The 20,293-nt window shown below is 39.9% G+C and overlaps 1 protein-coding gene and 1 long non-coding RNA gene across 6 annotated transcripts in view; one reads left to right on the top strand and one right to left on the bottom strand.

Moving 5' to 3' along the window:
• GRIK1 (glutamate ionotropic receptor kainate type subunit 1) overlaps window positions 1-4,173 on the top strand; it is a 229,735-nt gene extending 225,562 nt beyond the window's left edge. For 2 of the 4 annotated variants that reach the window (XM_077927297.1, XM_077927295.1), the window contains exon 16: window positions 3,688-4,173. In XM_077927297.1, coding sequence (XP_077783423.1) covers window positions 3,688-3,843 — 156 coding nt within the window. In that variant the 3' untranslated portion in view covers window positions 3,844-4,173. The remainder of the gene's footprint in view (window positions 1-3,687) is intronic. The other 2 variants (XR_013392578.1, XM_077927296.1) reach the window with 2 other exon arrangements.
• LOC114596029 (uncharacterized) overlaps window positions 1-16,241 on the bottom strand; it is a 69,457-nt gene extending 53,216 nt beyond the window's left edge. The window contains exons 1-3 of one of the 2 annotated variants that reach the window (XR_013392580.1): window positions 15,718-16,241; window positions 8,999-9,081; window positions 7,031-7,052 (exon numbers count right to left, since the gene is read on the bottom strand). This is a non-coding gene — a long non-coding RNA (uncharacterized LOC114596029). Of the gene's footprint in view, window positions 1-7,030; window positions 7,053-8,998; window positions 9,082-15,717 lie in introns of those variants that run through there. The other variant, XR_003706415.2, reaches the window with a different exon arrangement.
• Between the last annotated feature and the right edge of the window lie 4,052 nt (window positions 16,242-20,293).

The following is a 20,293-nucleotide window of genomic DNA, read 5'->3' as shown; positions in this document are numbered from 1 at the left end:
TGCTGACAGCTTTGTGTCTGTGAAGTCAAGATTTTCAAAAAATCGTATATTTCTAACTAAAATCCAGTTGATAGAACTTACCAAATAAATTGCAGTATTTATATGCCATAAAATATCTAGACTTCACAAGCCAGTAATAAATCCAATTTCCAAATTACTCTAGTATAGCATCATAATCTGATAACACTGTCCATTTGCATATCACTTCAATTAGTTAACCTTACTTGTGCTTCATTGTGTTGTATTTTCCAAATACAATTATGAGAATGTTTTGGGCAAAATGCAATGCTATCTTTCAAACTCATAAATACACTCAATCCTATTGGGGCCATTACATGTGTGAAAGCATGCTTCCATGCATTTAGAATGGTAAACTGCTTGCACCAGCTGTTTCCCATCCCTGATCCAGCATCTGGAACTGTGTTTACAGAGCCCATTTTATAAACTGAAATCTCATCTATCATCTATACTATGGCCAGTGTAAATATTGTAGAGTTGTAGTCAACAAAGTTTTACTCAGAGTAGACCCACTGAAATGAATGGACATGATTGTGTTTGAGCCACTTGTTTCGATGCATCTACTCGAGTAAATATCACTCATAATTTGTCTCTCTCCACCCCCTTAAAATTCTTCACTTTTCACAGTTGACAATGTTTGCAGTAGGTCCAGGACTTATTGGGAACCCACTAAGGACAACTTGTTCAACTTCAAAACTGCTCACACACTTACACCCCAGTTATCATTGCTTCTACTTCAGAGCTAAACTGATTTGAGTGGAAAGTTATTGTGATCAGAATTGTTACCTTAGACATCAACAAAACTTTTAGTTTAAAATAAGATTCTAGGAACGACACAGTGTCATCAGTTGTGTACTTCAAATTATGGTCCTAAATGCTCACCCCTTTACACAACATTGTGCTTTTCTCCTCTTATGTAACCTTCAGTTTGGCCCAAGGCAGCAGAGTAATATTTAATTTAATTTAATGCAATACTTTTATGAATTCTGCTTCCAATTTATGCCATCGCCAATTGATCAACATTTCTATATTTCTATACTCCCCTTGACTTCCATGTTCTGTAAGCTAACTAAACCATGGCTACAAGCTGCGTATCAATGACTCACTGTTTTCTCTTGTATTCACTTTACCTTTGTATCTTGTTTATAAATTCCATGTTATAAAAAGGAATCTTGGCAAAGGAAAGAAAACAAGTCAATGGACATGTTGGATGTATTTCTGACAGGCATGCAACTTGCACATGGGGTTTGCATCCAGCTCCCGTGTAATCAATCTGGCACCAGACCAGGCAGCCCATTAGCCTGACTTTGCCCTTGCACATTTCTATATACTACATGGATTTTCAATATAAATGGTACCAGAGCCACACAGCCATTTGCTGACACATGCACAACAGCCTTTTCCCACATACAACTCATGATCTCTAGATTATAGCAGATGTGTCTTTTTTACTATTTATAGACACAGACACTGCTCATTGGCTGCTTTTAAAACAAAACAAACTCTGATTTATCCAATTAAGATAAATTTTAAATTATTTGAGCATATTACTGAAACTCTTGCTACCTTTCCTTCTCCATTTTCCATACAATTCTGGCATAGAGCATTTCAGATGTACTCCATTTTTCCCACGTTCCCACATGACCAGAATAATTTCCACAATGGATATTTTGTGGCTCTTCAGTTGGCCCAGTCAGCATGTGCAAGTGTCAGAGATTATGGGAGTTGTAGTCTAGCAACATCAGCAGGCCCTAAGAGTGGCCACTCCTGCTCTAAGCTTTTGGATTTATTTTTAAAACCTTCCTTTCCTGAATAGCAAACACTAATTAAACATTTTGAGATACCTTACACTGGCTAGCAGCAGCTTTTGAGGATTTCAGATAAGTTTCAATGAGCTGTGGTTTTTCACCACAAGCAATAATTTCTGTTGTCCATCTGTCCATGCATAACATAGACTAGAATTAAAAGAAAAACACCACTTCCACCATAGCAATCTTCACAATCATCTTCTTTGTTTTTAAACAAAGGAGCTACAAACTCCCATTTCAGTGTATTAGATGGGAAGGGAAAGAATGAAATCCCTGTTGGCTGCCTACAAGTCTTCCTACATACCTCAACAGGCTCAGTAAATTATAGCTCGAGTCCTTTCCAGTTTCTTTCTTGCAATTTAGTCTCTTTGTTACAAAAGAACAATTGATTGCAATTCTTGAGACGAAAAACAAAAAAAATTGTACATGGGTTTGAGAACTCAACTTCTGGTATTGGCACTTGGCTATATAATCTGGGTGCCCACAAATGTTTATTACTGTTAACCTATTTCTTTGTTACTTCTCACCACTACAGTGATATGTTGCTGCTTAAAATGTTCCTGTTTAAACTGTTCACGCATGAAACTTATCTAAGAAGTTCTAGTCACTCTTTGAAAAAAAGAAAACAAGCATTGGTCATGCTTCCTACAAACTTAAACAGGAGAATAAAGCTTTGGAAAAGCCTTTTGATATTGCATTTTGGACATGCTGAAAAAAGCATGAAAAAGTTCAACACAATAGAATTCTGGCTACATTTTCTGGTACAAAATCAGTAAGGGGCAAAATGACAATGAGGTAGAGCAGGTGGTGGGCAGTCTAACGAGCAACCAAAATAAGACTAAGTACTTGGGTGTAAGCTGATTTTGTTCTGTTGAAGTCCATGGTAATGAACTAGCTAAAATCCCAAAACTTGGATTTTGATCAGGATGTGCAAGTTTAGTCCCCAAAATTGTACTTAGCTAAGGTACCTATCCTAGCTTCACTGCTGCCTCCCTTTGTCAGTTATTCAGAGGAGACTTCAAGGGTGGGAGAGTTCACTCATTGTGCTGGTGGCAAGAGTGAGGGGGGTATTTCCTTGCATTGCCTAGGCAATGTTGTGTTGCTTGCCTCTCTTCTTGCACTCAACTGAACATGGTGAGTCACTGCAGCACAGCAAAGGAAAATAGCAAAATTCATCTGGTTGCCTAATCAATGTGGGGATGCTTCCCTTTCTTCCAGTCCTTTGATGGGGCTCACTTCTCTTGTGGGGTCAAAGTTTGCAAGCAGCTGCAGAATAACCAATTAAACGCATGGTTCAGGGTTTTCAGAAACCCACCAGAGCACAAGCACCATTTTGCTCCAAAGTATTGATTTTGTAATATTTTGGCTCAATGCTATTTAGATAAAAATGTATGCTGATTAATAGTTTATTTTTTTTCAACTGGTAAGGCTTTGCAGTAGGATGCAAGTTATAAGTCTGCTAAATCAACAAATCTTGGTTATCCTCATTTAGATTTTTAAGGGGCAACATGAATTCCATCTGAGGCTGGATATTATTAAATATGTGATTCTATTCTTTTGCAACCCTTATTTCTGTGTAATGCCAATTAGCCAGATTCCCAGCATTGGGACATACACATTTCAATAAAGAAGCAACCAATATTTACAATTTCTGGGGTCATAAAGAATCCTTTACACATCACACCCCTAATTCAATTCTGCAAATTCACAGTAATAGTGGAAGAAATCTAACTCAGTGAGATATTCAAACTTCCCAGTTAGTATGTTCAGAATCTAGGTGAAAATTAATTGTGCAAAATAGGGTGACAATCTGTGCTAAATGTAATTCTTAATTATTTTTTCATCTCCCACCTTCTACTAGTGTCTTTCTTTCAATGCCATAATGGAGGAACTTGGAATTTCACTCAAACACCAGAAGAAATTAAAGAAAAGGACAAGAACTAAAGGGCGGTCGTCATTCACAAGTATCCTTACTTGTCATCAGAGGCGGACACTGAGAAAAGAAACCATGGCTTGAATGAGTTCAACTTTCCCCAAGGAAGAGATCTTGAGTATAAGGCAAAACAAAAAACTTTTTATGCCTACCAGACAATTGTATGGAGGGATTTTTAAAAAGAGACAGCTTACATCTCAGAAATTCAGTGTGATTTCCCCTTTTTTAATCTCGAGGCGGTACAGCAGATTCAGAACTCACATAAGACTGCTGTACTACAAATCACCCAGGAAACGTCTCGCTTTTACTTTTGAAATGATTTGTACGATCACCTATTTTGCATCTCTCTCTACTACTTCCCCATTCATTGCTGTATGTACTTTCTAAATGAATAAAAACAGGGATTTTTCAGTATTGAATTATTCTTTCACTTCCTCATCAGAAGTCACCTGACATTTTCTTCTTCAGCATGATTACATTGAACTCAGGTAGCTGCCATACAATGAAGGTCAAACTGCCCTGAAACCTTCAGGTATAAGGCAGTATAGAAATTAAATAAATAATAATACATAATCACTTAATAATGCAACATGCTACTTTATATCTTGTTTCTCCTTAAATTATTATATATAGAACATTATTCAGCCAAAGGCCTGGTTATAGAGAAACATTTTCACCGGGTGCCTAAAGATATGTAATAAAGGCGCCAGGCGAGCTTCTCTGAGAGCATTCCACAAATGGGGAGTCACCGCAGAAAAGGCCCATTCTCATGGATGAGGAACACAAATAAGGGCCTCAGATGATGATGGAGAGAGGCGGTCCTTGAGGTATTGCAGTCCTGAGCCATTTAAGTCTTGATAAGTCAAAACCCGCACTTTTAATCGGGCCCAGATACTAATTGGCAGCCATTGCAAGTTAGGTCAGAATCGGTGTAATATGCTCAAACTGTCTTGCCCCAGTGAGCAGCCCAGCTGCCCAATTCTGCACCAGCTGACGTTTCTGAAACGTCTTCAGAAACAGCCCTATGTATAATAGACTGTAGTAATCTAGCCTAGAGGTTACCAGATCTCTGAATGACAAATGAGTGAGTTTAGCCAATATGTTAATAGGACCAAATGCTGACAGGAAGTTCTACACTTCCATGATGGGAAAGGGTTATGCTGATGTCCAAACAGCTTACATGAAAAAATCAAATACATACATACAATCTCTCAAGTTTCCCCTGAATTTCATCCAAAACAAGGGTTGCACGGTTGCTGCTCAGGTGAAATCAGAAGAATTTCAAGTGATGAAAATAAAAAATCTGATGAACATAGGGGAACTCTGCACCTCTAAAGGTACAATGCCAGACGAATGTGAACCTTTCTACTCTGACAAAACATACGAAACAGTAAGACTAGCAAAATTTATCAGAGAGCTCTGCCCATCTCTAGGCTTCAGCTTTAGCTCTCAGATGATCTCAGAAAGCTTTCTAGGGCAGATCTATGGAGTTCTGCAGCAGAAGACAAAAGAGATTTTCTTTTCTCAGTGCCACTGTGATAGACACAATTCTGCTTCAGGCACTGGGCACACACAAAACCATTATTGTGAAGTAGCATTGTGTACATGGGCAATAGAGAGTAAGTTTATAAACCATGCATGTTCCTCAATCCTCATTTTTAGTAGAAGTGTCATGCTGCCACCACTACTGGGTAGCCATGAGTGGAACTGAAGTTTATAAGTACTCAATTGTGCAACTGAAGAAGATAATTTCAGCAAAATCATGCCCATATGAATAATGTGTGTGTGTTATTTATATGACAGAATGTAAGTGTTCTGGACAGAGGAATTGGATTTTTATTTTTAGCATCCACCCCCTGCTTGTGTATTGCATGGAACAATGTGCACATCAAGGAACAAATGATTTTCACATCTTGAAAAGTCACAGTCATGTGGGCAATCTGACTAAATACAAAGAAATAAAGGCAAGAAAACTGTGCTCCCTCCTGCTTAAAGCAGGATTCCACCCTCCTGAAAAAACTTTTCCTGGGTGTCACAATTATTTAATGTTCAGACGTAACAATACTTTTATTCAAAACAACACTCTCATATTCTTTAGCTCTCCAGGTTCCAGTTAGGAACTAAAAGTAACAAATCACATAAACTACCCGGGGTGAAGGTGATAACAGAGGGGGCAGGAAGGAATAAATGCACAAGTGAATTGTTAATTAGGAAATGTTTTGCAACCTCCTGAATCTGATTGTGGGAGAATTTTTAATTCATGACACTAGTCCATTTTCATATATTTCTTTTAAAGAAAACTGTATCAACACTCCCCATATTAGCACATGTTATGCACTACAAATGACAGAGGGTTAGTTGAGCCTGTTCACAGAATTCTGTATTGTATTTAAACAGGAAGCACTGCTGCAAGCTATGCAAACATTCACTTCACCTCAACATCCTCGTCAAATCTTATTATCCAAAATACTTGTCATCTGGAGATCTACTTGTTGATTATTCTCAGTGAGTCAACCATGTAGTACGAGGCTCAGGCACATGGATGTCAATACATGACTATCTGATTAGATAATAGTGCCATGCACTTTAGGCCCTTTCGGTGGAGAATTAGCAGCTAGATCTTCTAAGTAAGACAAATAGTCCTGCTTCTAACAGAGACAAGCCAGATACTTCCAGGAAGCCCACAAGCATGGGCCAAAGGCAGCAGGCCTCTCCCTAAGGCAGCGGTGTCCAAACTTTTTCCAAAGGGGGGGGGTCCAGATTTGATGAAGTGAAGGGCCATGAGGGCCAGAGTTGTTGACCTTTTTTTAGGACTGAAGTCGTTGAGGGTTTTCTTAGGATTTTGCCCCAGGAAAACTGTCACAGGGGCCAGATTAAGCCGACCGATGATGGGCCCCCAAAACAGGCCCTATTGTTTCTCCACCAGGGACTACCATTCAGATATTTACCTTAACTAGTGGTTTCCACCACATCTTGTGAAAGTGAATTCTGCAAGTTCTATGTAAATGTTGTGTCACACAGTACTTTCTTGGTCTATCTTGAATCTACTATCAACCACAAGTGCTATTAAGAAGGGGGGGGGGATCTCCATTATATTGATTTCATCTGCACCATAACTTTTTTTAAACTATGAGCAGGTTGTTTTTTAAAGCCTTTAATGCTAGAGGTTTTCCTTGTAGAAAAGATGCTCCAACCTCTTGTCATTTTCATTACCCTTTCTGAACCTTTTCTAGTCCTTCAGTATGCTTTTCTGAGATGGAGTAATTGAACTGTGAGCAGTATTCCAAATGCGGCTGCAAAATATATACTTTATAAAGACTATATTATGATACTAGCTGTTTTATTTTCAGATCCTTTCCTAATAATCCATAGCAAAGAATAAACACAAAAGCTGGCATTTCCATGGAACATTTCATTATGACCCCAAGGTCTGCTGCATAGTCACAGCTAGCATACATCCTAACAGTACATATACAAAAATCGGACTTTATTGTCTCAAACTTTGCATTTACCTACACTGAATGTCATGCTGTTTCTCACGCACCCAGTCTGGAGAGATCTTAGAATCATAGAATTTATTATTTATACCCTGCCCATCTGGCTGCATTGCCCCAGCCACTCTGGCCGGCTTCCAACAAATTAGAACATAAAACATCAAGCTGGAAGTGATCCCAAGGATCATCCTTGGTCCTGTATACCTGAAGGAGCATCTCCACCCCCATCGTTCAGCCTGGACCCTGAGATTCAGCACCGAGGGCCTTCTAGCGGTTCCCTCATGGCGAGAAGTGAGGTTACAGGGAACCAGACAGAGGACCTTTTCGGTAGTGGCGCCTGCCCTGTGGAACGCCCTTCCATCAGATGTCAAGGAAATAAGCAGCTATCCTATTTTTAAAAGACATCTGAAGGCAGCCCTGTTTAGGGAAGTTTTTAATATTTAATGCTGTATTGTTTTTAACACTCGATTGGGAGCCACCCAGAGTAGCTTGGGAAACTCAGCCAGATGGGCGGGGTATAAATAAATTATTACCTATTCCAACCGCCTGCAATGCAGGAATATGCAGCTATCCCCTATGGGGACTGCACCTGCAACCTTGGTGTTGTCAGCACCATGCTCTAACCAACTGAGCAGTCAGCACTCTGCATCAATTTTCACCTTCCTGAATAATTTGCTAACACTTGAATATATGGTTGCCTCACTCCTGACTTGAGATTATTCATGAATAAATTACATAGGACTTTTCCCAGTACAGATCCTTGTGGGATATTGATCCTTAAGGGGCCCTGCTGATTACTTCTTTCCACTGTGAAAACTATCCATATATCCTTTGCCTCTGCTTCCTGCTTGCTAGCCAGTTACCAGGGGAGAAGACAAAAGCTGCTTGGCTCACTTTGATGTATTTCACCAACTCTCCAATTTTGTGTACAGAGGCTCCCACAGAACATAAATATGTCCAGCTGGCTGAGGTTCTGACTTTCCCTGAATGAACTACAATGGTATTGCAAAGCTATCTTGCCCTATCAATATTTCATGGCACAGATAAAGCAGATCTTTATAAATCCATAAAATAAACTTAGAGAGCCTCTGAAATTTGACAAAGGCGAAGTTAAAAAAATGATAAACAGGGAATTGTCGCTTCATGCATCTTATCCATTTTATGTAACAGCTTAGTTTCTTCTCTGATACTTATCTGGTGTGGTTTAGACCAACACATGTATGTGAGAAAGAAGTATCTGAATGAGTTGTAAGACTGTATGAGAGGGGTGGGGAAGCTCAGGTTGAGGGACTAAATGTGGCTCTCCAGGCCTCTCTGCCTGACCCTTGGGACTCTCCTCAGGCAACACTAACTCCTCCGTCCAGAGGCCCTCTGTCAAAAAGACCATCCCCTAACCTGCCTTGCTTCATACCCTCCTTGCACGTTACCATCTGGCTGGAATGTGTTCTTGAACTATGATAGTACCTCTTGCTTGACAGGATGGAGAATAGAAAGGGGGGGTGATTTTCCGTGGAAAGCAGCCTACATACAGAAGTAACATTTATATTCATTTCTCCAGCTAGTTTTCCCTCTTACCCTTCCCACACTGGTATGTGCCCCCCCCCCTTGGCTGATCAGAAAGGAATGTATTCCTTTGGCTGAAAATAATTCTCCACCCCTGATGTATGTGATGCTCTGTCTAGTGGCAAGATTCTTATGTTTCTATATGTCATTCCTAATAAAAAGAAAGCGGATTATGATCCTACCTGTTTCCGCCGAGTGCTGGCCTATTAGCAGAATCTATCTGGGCACAAAAGCCTGAGTAAGCACAGTACTCCACCCCTGGGACCTATAGGCAAAAACAATACAAAACACTTAAGTTTCTGTAAATCACTAAGGTACACAGTAAAGGGGAAATGCAGGTTAGGTTTTTAGTATGTATGCTCCTTAGCTGTTGTTGCTTTTATTTAAGGTCCTGCCAAGTTAGCTAACAACATATAAATCCTGTTCTAATGTGTGGTGGTTTTATTCTGGAAAGGGTCTCTGTAACCTGGACTTAGCACTGCAGAATTGGCACATTAGTGTGTGTTTTTCCTCAAACCTTCCCAATTAACCAAAGAAGATACTGTGTATCTTTACTTTCTAATAGCTGGCTGTGCTAATTTAACTCACAACTGAAAAACTGAAAAATAAACGTTTTAGATCATCATCATCATCATCATTTGAGCGCAGAGAAAATATATCACTCAACAGATAAAGTTTAGTCCCAAACTGAAGTAAATGTATCTGTGTAAACTACAGATACAGATAAAGTACTGCAGTTTCAGAATTGCATTCATTCTCTCAGTTCTCTACTACATTGGGGAAAATGTGAGAAGAGCATAAACCAGGATAGTCCAGAATTGCCACAAACAGCTTGGAGAGGAAAACACAAGAGTAAAACATGGGAACACACTAGACTGCTATGATTTACTATTACATGTTGCTTGAGTTGGCTAAAATGAAAGGTGGTTGGTGGGGTAAGATGACAAAATACTGAAGTGGTCTAGATTTCCAGGGAAATGAAGCTCTTAGTAAAGTACCAGAAGATATATCCATAATCCTTTTTTCCTGTTACATACAGTTTCAGTTTGGGATTAATGTTCTGTGTCCAGAGGAAGGGCTGGTACTTGTTTCATACAAAGAACATTTTTTAAAAAATAAAAAGGTTGAATTTACACTTGTAATGGAAGGGCTCTTTCCCTTCGCAGAGGAAAGCAAAATTCAAAGGGGGGAGGCCTCTGATAGAGGCAGCCATTTTTCACTATTTCCGCTTTTACCCTGTAATCCAGAGCATCACCTCATATAGTTGTGGAGAGCCTCCCAGTCCACTGGAGCAGGTTTTTTGGAAGCAAATAGTAAAAGAAATATGCAGAAATTGCATTACTCCCACCCTTTCCTCCAGCATTAGACGCAAGCCTCTATCAAACCTAATATGTCTTACAAAACCAGAAATATAAATTTGATGTTATTCTTAACAAAGCAAGTGAATTCTTCCCCATTAAGAGACTTTACTGATAATTATGCTCTTGTAAAAAACAAAACAGGCACGGATGCAATCTGGCAAAAGAAAAAGAAAACTCTGGTTTCTCTTCAGATCATATTTCTATCAGACAAAATCAAGTCATTCTGGGATTAACATGCAGCAGCCAGTATGTAACTCCACACTCTGGGCATTAGCCACCTAAATAAAGGCATTTCTATAGTATTGATCACTTTAGTATTTGAGGGCTCATAAATAAATGCTGGTGGCACTGTCTAGACCTTAGCTAAGTTTAAGGACAACTGTTTTTCTGAATTAGTCAACTATAAAATAAAACGTTCATAAACACAACTGGCTATAAGAAAAATCAAGCATGAATTCTGTGAGACATAATTGCACAAAATACCTCAATAGGCCCAATTCACCTTTCTTATTGGATGCCAGAAATCCATAGGAACTAAAACAAATTATAGCTAGTTCTTACACTTATCATCATACATTTATTCAACAAGATAACTAGAAATTTCTAGTTACAGATGGGTAGCCGTGTTGGTCTGCCATAGTCAAAACAAAAAAAATTCCTTCCAGTAGCACCTTAAAGACCAACTAAGTTAGTTCTTGGTATGAGCTTTCGTGTGCATGCACACTTCTTCAGATACACTGAAACAGAAGTTGCCAGATCCTTCTATATAGTGAGAAGGTGGGGAGGGGTATTACTCAGAGGAGGGTGGGGATGGGTGATTGGCAGATAGCTGTGATGAGCCTGTTGACGACTATTAACGACTGCAGTAGGTCTTACAGGAAAAAGCAAAGGAAAAAGAGATCTACAACCTCTCCTGGACAATGACAGTTCTCTTTCTCAAGCTCTGGGAGGAAGACCTTTCATTGCCTACAGACAGCCACCCAATCTTAAACAACTCCTAACCCACAATAATACTACAACCAGACTTAACACGGACACTGGCACCAGAGCCTGCAATAAACCCAGATGCCAACTTTGCTGCCACATACACCCGGACAACACCATTACTGGCCCCAACAACATCACACACACCATCTCTGGACTATTTAATTGCTCATCGTCTAACATTGTGTATGCCATCAAATGCCAACAGTGTCCTTCAGCTCTCTATATTGGACAAACAGGCCAAACCTTACGCCAAAGAATAAACGGACATAAATCTGACATCAAGAATCACAAGACAGAGAAACCAGTAGGAGAACACTTCAATCTCCCAGGACATTCTATACAAGATCTCAAAGTAGCTGTTTTACTACAAAGGAATTTCAGAAATAGACTGGAAAGAGAAGCTGCTGAATTGCAAATCATTACCAAACTTAAAACCATGGAGACACCTGGCCTGAATAAAGACATTGGATTCTTATCTCACTATACATGACAAAGCCATTTTTCACCTTCTCACCCCTTGCTTTTTCCTGTAAGACCTACTGCAGTCGTTAATAGTCGTCAACAGGCTCATCACAGCTATCTGCCAATCACCCATCCCCACCCTCCTCTGAGTAATACCCCTCCCCACCTTCTCACTATATAGAAGGATCTGGCAACTTCTGTTTCAGTGTATCTGAAGAAGTGTGCATGCACACGAAAGCTCATACCAAGAACTAACTTAGTTGGTCTTTAAGGTGCTACTGGAAGGAAATTTTTTTGTTTAGAAATTTCTAAGAATGCTTTTGTTCATTAATTTTCGATTTTACACCATTTAATTTACATAAGAAAAAGAAGTAGCACTGGGATCCAGCTTACTCAATTTGATCCCTTTTCTTTGTGCAACTTAGCCATAAATAAATGAAGCCACAGATAATAAAGCTTCAAAAAGAGAAATATGATTTATTTAACTGTTGGTAGCAAAATGACTCCCCAGAGGTCTTTATAAATAATATACAGTATTTTTCCATATATAACACGCCCCTGTGTATAAGACACCCCCTATTTTGGTGGCTCAAAATTAGACTGGGGGGAAGATTGCCCCCATGTATAAGACTACCCCCCTATTTAACATTTTTTTTAGTAAAAAAACCTACTTATACACAGAAAAATACGGTAACTATTTTTCTCTCGGTGTTCTTCTGCAACAGTGTGCTTTACTTTGGACATCTTTCTTCAAATACCATTCACACATGGCATGGTTTATATACGTATCTTTGACTATACAGTACAACTCTCCTTGAAGAGCCTGAATGCTACATTCTTTGGTATGCCTCCTAGAGGATATTGTGGCAGCTTTTTTTTCCGGACCAGAAAGTACTAATTGTTACAGAGCAGTGGTATCCTGAAAAATTTGTTTATAACAGAATGCTCCATAAACAAATGGCAATAAATGTCAATAATGACGCTCATACAAAGGAAAAGCAAGAAACCTATGAAAAAATGTGAGTCAAAGCAGCATATTACATTCAAGTACCAACATAAAACATGGGGGAGAGCCTTTAAAAGGCATGATCATAAAACATCTAGGCTATTCTAAAGTTGTCATGATCTTACACATAAAATATATACCAAATCAATAAAGGAAAAATATACCATCAGTAGAGTAACCAAACCATCAGTGTGGACTACACTGGGGATTGCCTTTTTTTGGTGCTGTGGGGAGTTAGGTGGGGGGTAGAAAAGAGGCTGAGGCAATACCTGATCATATAAAGTCATAGTAAGTAGGTCTTATGTAGAAGGCAACTACTTCATCATTCCTCAAGTGGAGTTTATCTTAGCCACAGAGGCCCCCCACACGAGATAATAAGTCAAACTCTTCTGGGTGTGAACACTTATATGGTAACAGCAACGTGTAGCAATAATAATCCCCATCCCTAGGGTGGTTCATCACTATTCTAGTAACAAAGAACATTCAGGGATGCTTTGCTATCTTTTTGAATTTGAGTACAGATAACCCAGAATAACACACCCATGCCTTAATATGCATAGAAGTGGTGGCAGGGCAATGATTGGAACATTGCTTAAAAGAATTTTGCTTTAAAAAAACAACCCCAAACCTGACTACATGCACCATTTCCTGCCTGCACAGTTATGTAAAACAGAAAATAGAATAGAATAAACTCTCAGACATATCTCATCTAGTCTGCATCTCAGCTTTTACTGGAACACTCTGCTTTTCTAAGGATAGAAACATGAAATCCCAAAGGGAAATGTCTAGCATTCTCAGTAGGTGGTCAATGAGACACAGCGTAATGAAATATGTACATGAAGCGTAATACTAGCTCCATCAGCCGAACAAAGACACGGTGATTGGCGGTGATTGAAGCAATTGCTTCAACACTTATGCCTTAAGTGATAAGTGCACTGATGATACTGTTTCCAAAATGATGAACCAAGTTATTGATGCAATGATTTTTACAAGAAATTCAGCTTTGAGAGAGTGAGAGTCTTTAAATGGTAAGCATTTCCTTCCTATATTCAAGCTGCATTGTCATCCACATTATTAAGAAGGAAGGTCATGCAAATAATTGCAGGAAAAGGAAGAGTAAATTGCTGAGGGGAATGGAAAAGCACACTTTTTTTGGTCCATTTTTTCCCCACTACCACCATTCCAGTTCTTCTTTCCCTTACAATCTATTCAGTGATGAAAGAAGATCACTCACTTTGACACCAAAATTAATTGGAAGGTTTTGGCATCCCAGTACATGTAGTATTGGACCAATAATTTTTAAAAATGAATTTTCATGGAGGGAGGGGGGTGCATGAACTCAAAAGTACACTTTAAAATCATGCAGGACATTTAAAGCTACATTTTAAATAAGTAGATGTGCATAATTAAGCTTTTAATGTAACATTTATTTTAATAGTAATCTAAAGAAACTTGGTACAGTGGTACCTTGAGTTAAGAACTTAATTCGTTCTGGAGGTGTGTTCTTAACCTGAAACTGTTCTTAACCTGAAGCACCTCTTTAGCTAATGGGGCCTCCTGCTGCTTCAGTGCCGCCTCCACTGCCCGATTTCTGTTCTCATCCTGAAGCAAAGTTCTTAACCTGAGGTAATATTTCTGGGTTAGTGGAGTCTGTAACCTGAAGCGTATGTAACCTGAGGTACCACTGTATTTAAGAATTAGCTAACAATGTACACAACTCAGAAAGTTACTTTGGTGTTGCTGCTGTTTTAACAAAATCCTGCTCAGCATAAATCTCTGGAACAGGCTGGTATTGTCTCCTGTCTCTGGACAACAGCAGGCCAAGAATTATTATTATATTTATTAAATTTGTATACCGCCCTATACCCACAGGTTTCAGGACAGTATACAATATAAAATGACAATATAAAAACACAAAATTCATAATAAACACAAGAACAAGAACAACCCAATAACCCACAACCCACAACACATTGCACCATTCTCATTCCGAGATATGTTTCACCACGTATTAACTATCTGTGTTGTCATACTTGTTCATGTGTCATCCAGCATAATATGACGCACGGTCATGCAATTATTTCCGTTTACGAGTGTGCTGAGAGAGTTGCTGCCAGAAGATTTTGCCCCATGCCAAAAGTTATGGGCAACAGCAGGCAAAGACACAAACACTGAACGTCCTACATCACTCCAAAGTGAAGCAGCACTTCAGAAATTTCTTGCCACTGTTTGTCTGGTTCATCTGCAAATATGCCACCTTTCTCTTTAAAGACTCGGGCACACAGCATCGATCCTGCCTTCGTAAATTCTGTGACTGTGCAGATAGAAGATCTCAGACAGCAGACCTTGCCTGGCACTAGGTTCCACCAGGGCCCTGAAATGAACTTCCCCTACCAGTCAGTCGTGGTTGGGGAACTGGAGTTTGAATGGATTATGCAGTTTCGTTTTAAAAAAAACAAAACCCCAAAAAACTTTCCCTCAGATCCATCTGCAGGAGAGTCCCCTGATCAGACACAAACCGTGGGACAGATACTAAAACATAAGGCACTACTTGCCAACAAGGAAGCCATGCTTACCCACAGTGGCTGGTCAGATGGGCAGGGTATAAGAAATTTGTTGTTGTTGTTGTTTAGTCCAGGATAATAAGCAAGTACTGTCCTATATTTCACACACACACACCAACACACACACACACCACAAAAAACCCCACAGCCTCCTATCAGCTACACTTGGATTATACAAAAAGTAGCAAGTCTTCCTGGGATGAATGGTTCAAACTTCCTTCAGTTTCAGCTCTTAACTAGATAAAGCTCTAACAAATAGCAGCCAAAGTCTTCTTCCAACTCAGGACTTTGAATATCCTTTTGCTTCCCCAACCTTCCTAACCCAAAAAAGCAGGATTGCTGGGGAAAGGGGTTGGTCCCTGCAGAGCTGCCCTGCTGGGAAATGGGAGTTCCTGACTCAGGGTTCTAGCATATTCTAGAATAAATTTGAAAACAGTCACAAATCTATTTTGCTGTTCCCGCCATGTGGATTTGAAAGACCTCCCCCCCCCCAAGATAATAACTAGGCAAATAGGGCTCACCCTTTAAAACAAGGTAGGCCAGGCCTGCCCTGAAATCCACTTCTTCAGCTCTTCAGCAGCTCTTAATCAAAATGGCTTCCAAAGCCTTGGGTTGCTTTCTCTCTCTCCCCACCCCAATTTACACACCTGCTCTTAAAAGCCTTGGAGCTCCTTAAAGTAACAGGCCTAATTAAGCCACTTCTTTACTATTTGATTCATTTCTTCTGTTTCAGTGCTACGTTTCTTTCAAATGAACCCCAAAGTGACTTACAAACAATAAATAACAATAACATGATAGGACATCACAAACCCTGCATAAATCATACAGAATAATTAACAAATGGTCAGCAAAACAATTGCAATCTATAAAACACTGTTAACATATCAACAACTACAAAATAAGCTAAACAGCTCATGTTGGTTACATAGGCTTAAAAGAAGGATGTCAGGTGCTAGATCACATTGTCTGGAGGAAAACACAAAACAGCATCTAGCATGTTCAGTGTTTTCCCCAAATGCAAACCCAGGCCAGGAAGAATGAAAAGGGCACCAAGGAGGGGGATTCATGTGGTCTGCATGGGATTTCCCTCACATGTTATATGCTTATTTAAAAAAAATGCCCTGCCTGTTTCTGCTCTCCTTGCAATTCTTTTGGCAGCAAAGGGGGGCAAGCATGAAGCATATAATTTTACAGTGGCAGACAGGAGGACCCAGAGTCCTGTCAGCTGGCAGCTCTTTGTGTTGACGAAGAAGTAAAGCAAGCTTTCCACTCAGCTAAGGCATTTCTGCCATATGGACAGTCTCCCCGACCCTCTCGGGCCAAGGGCTAGCATATGTATGCTGCCTTCAGCTACTGGGGATATTCCCTCGCAGCTAACGCATGCACATAGGAACAGCTTGTGGCCAAGGAACATTTGGGGGATTTGTCAGGGAGCTTGTTTTGAGTCCCACACACTATTTTTCTGCAAGGATACGTTACCATCCGCAGAGACTTTCTTTTGTTCTTTCTTAGTTGCCTGGAAAGACACCCTTTATATCTACAGGCTAGCATTTAACTTTGCTATTAGAGGGGTTACTGAGGCCTAAGTGTGGTTAGTCAGGCTTTTACAGTGCTTTCCCATCCAGGATGCAATATAAACTACTGTTTATACAGTACAACTTCACAAGGAAATAACATAATTCACTTTTATTTATGCTAATATGAAACAAAGAGAAACATTGTGCCATAAAGACTAGTGTTGCATTTAACTATGTAAATTAACTGGGGGGAAACTCTGACAAATAACTTAATTGCCTTGTTTTAGAGCTCACCTGACACATCCTTAATATTAATCTGATGTTTTCAACAAAACAGTAGAGTATTTGCATTTTATTGTGTGCATTCATACAGTGTTATGAAAATTAGCCAAGTAGCATTCTTCTTATTCTACTAATTTCCCAGTAATCCCAGGTTTATATGGAGTTTTTCTCCATGGGTCATCTCACACACAACACAGTATTCTGGGAATCATTTTGAGTAGAGGTAATCTCCAGTGCAATACATACAAGTGGTTACAGTCATAGCCAGTAAAATATTCTTATTTTAATTGCAAGAACTTACCATATACTTTAAAAACAGAACAGTACCCAAATGGAAAAGACCCAAAACATTACAATAAGAAAAAATGCAAGCAGTGGTACCTCGGGTTACAGACGTTTCAGGTTACAGACTCCGCTAACCCAGAAATAGTACCTCGGGTTAAGAAGAACTTTGGTTCAGGATGAGAACAGAAATCGCATGGCTGTGGTGCAGCGGCAGCAGGAGGCCCCATTAGCTAAAGTGGTACCTCAGGTTAAGAACAGTTTCAGGTTAAGAATGGACCTCCAGAACGAATTAAGTTCTTAACCCAAGGTACCACTGTAGTTTAGGTCAGGACTGTCCAACACGTGGTCCTCAAGGGCTTTTGGGGCAGCCCTTGACAACATTTGACATCCCCTCCCCAGCCCTCACGTTGCCATCCCAAAGCCAGGTAAGCGAGACGCTGGGCTTTGCTGGGCTTTGGGAAGGAGATCAGGGAACTCTAAGACCCTGCCAGAGCCTCTCAGCTCATCTGGCTGTGGGAAGGCAGCGAGAGGGCTGGAGGGGGGGGGAATAAAATATTGGCCTCGCCTCCCCTCACCCGTGCAACAAGGCAATGTGCAGCCTGCCGCTAACATGTCAAAATATATTATTCCGGTGCACTCAGTATGAAAAGTTGGGTTGCCCTGATTTAGGTAATTTACAGACAGCCTAGATATTGAGCATTAATCCTGATTTATTTGCACAAAGTTTGTGGGAAAGTTAGATGGCTCCATTGAGCATTCTTTCCGATTTGTTTGCATTCTCCTTATGGCAACAAGTCTGATTTGCGGGGGAAGTGGGTATGTTGTGCAAGACTTCCAAATCAACTTTAATAGCACAGCCTGAATTTGCTGCTTTGTGACTGAAACCCAACCAAAAATAGAATTCTGAAAGTTCCTGAATATAGATCATTGCATAATTTCTTTGGGGAGATTTGGGGTAGAAGGATTCAGAGATTAATCTTTACCCATTTTAGAAATAATTTATCTTTGTCAAGTTTATCTGAAATATTTCCTGATTATCATCAGGAATGTGCATTAGTTACAGTCTTTAATCACAAAATTAATCAGCCATTTTATTTACTGCATTCCCCCTTTTCTTATACATATCTTTTTCAATAATCAAGGCAAGTTTGGATATAGAAGGGACATATTGCAGAACAAGGTGAATTATTAGGAAGGCTTTCTCTTATTCCCTAAAAGAGCAAAATTCTAATATAGTTAGGGACAAGACACAATGTAGAATGGTATGCTGTGGTTGTGGCTATTTAGGTGGCGGATCACAAAAGACACAGTGGATATTTAACTAGTAGATTCTAGGTGAAATGAACTCTAAAGCACAGCAATAGCTTTCTCACAGTGTAAAGAGAAAGAAATAGCGAGGACTAAAGGACATCAAATCAAGATTCAGGAGAGCTTTGCACAATCCTATGTTGTAATGACAGCTTAAAATTTTGGTAGGTTGATGAATTCTGAGATTGGATTTAAACCTCTTTAATTTGGCTTGCGGGTATTTAATCTCTTAACTTTGAATTCTTAATCAAAACTCAAAGCAGATCTTTAATCTTATATGTAGCAAATAGAAGATTAGAGACCCATGACCTGCCTCTAGTACACAGCTGCTTTGCTCCCCTTTCTTCCTTTCCAGCAAGAGCAAATATAAATGACCGGAGCAGGAAGGGATTATAGGAAAGCGTGTATGTTAAATGGTCAGATTCTCTTTCATCCAATATATATGTTCTTGTGCCTTCCCTCCCTCTGTCACCCCAAAGGATGAAATCCACTACAAGAGTGAGAGAGAGTTCATGTGTATTTTTATAATATTAAAAGAAAGCCATTCCACTTTTAGAACGAGACCAGTATCAAATTCTTGAATATGTCTTATTTCAAACTCCTTTGTGTCTCTCAAAATCAAGCAAACAGCACAGACGACTTAAAACAGTTAAAACAAAAACACCACCAGAAACAAGTGATGGCAAAACCACATCTAGACTACAGATGTGGAACCTGTGGCCTTCCAGGTGGTGATGGACTACAATTCCCATCATCCTTGACCATTGGTCATACTGACAGGGGCCAGTGGAAGTTGGAGTCCAACAACAATTGGAGGGCCAACAGTTCCCCACTCCTAGACTTAAAATGATCTAATAGTAATACTAATTTCCTTACCTTAAGGAGCCCTAGGAACTGTGGTTCTTTAAGGAGAGGACTATCAACTTCCCATTCTCAGCACCTCACAAAACTGCAATTTTCAAGATTCTGGGAGAGAAGGCATGACAACAGAAACAATGTACCTTTGGAGTATGGATATGTTTTTATTAGTACAGCTGAACTCTAAAAAGCAATACACAAACCCACAGGATCGAAGATAAGATGCTCAAACCACCAAGTCTGAAAAGTGGCTTTCTGTGTCATGAGAGCCTGGAGCTTGGAAAAATGCTGAATACATAATGCTTTCCACTGAAGGTTAGTGGACTACAGCTTTATGGTGCCCCATCTCCAGTGCCCGTCTTCTGGTCTACCTCTCAGCCAGGCTGAAATGCAAGACAAAAGTTATGGTCTTAAGAAAAAGGTATGACCAATAACGCTAATAGTTTATTAATATATGGGCCTCTCATTCTGAACTTCGGCTTAGGGTGAAGACAGGCAGACATTCTAGCTCTCTTCAGTCATTATGTTTGAGAGAGAGAGAGAGAGAGAGAGAGAGAGAGAGAGAAACCATGTCAGTCTCCATGGATTGGAGGATGAACTTCCTCCTCTGAAAGAGTAGTCAGTCATACACATTTGTATTTATTTTTCCCATCCAGTTAAGTCTGTACTTCTGCACACTTACCTTAAAGAGCCAGTTCCATTAAATTCAGTAGTGCTTACTTCTGACTGGGGCGCGGGTGGCGCTGTGGGTAAAAGCCTCAGCGCCTAGGGCTTGCCGATCGAAAGGTCTGCGGTTCGAATCCCCGCAGCGGGGTGCGCTCCCGTTGCTCGGTCCCAGCGCCTGCCA

The sequence above is a fragment of the Podarcis muralis genome, chromosome 4 (genome assembly GCF_964188315.1).
Source record: "Podarcis muralis chromosome 4, rPodMur119.hap1.1, whole genome shotgun sequence".
Classification (NCBI taxonomy): domain Eukaryota; kingdom Metazoa; phylum Chordata; class Lepidosauria; order Squamata; family Lacertidae; genus Podarcis; species Podarcis muralis.
The sequence above is the reverse complement of the archived record's forward strand: the minus strand, read 5'-3'. Positions and strand labels throughout refer to the sequence as shown.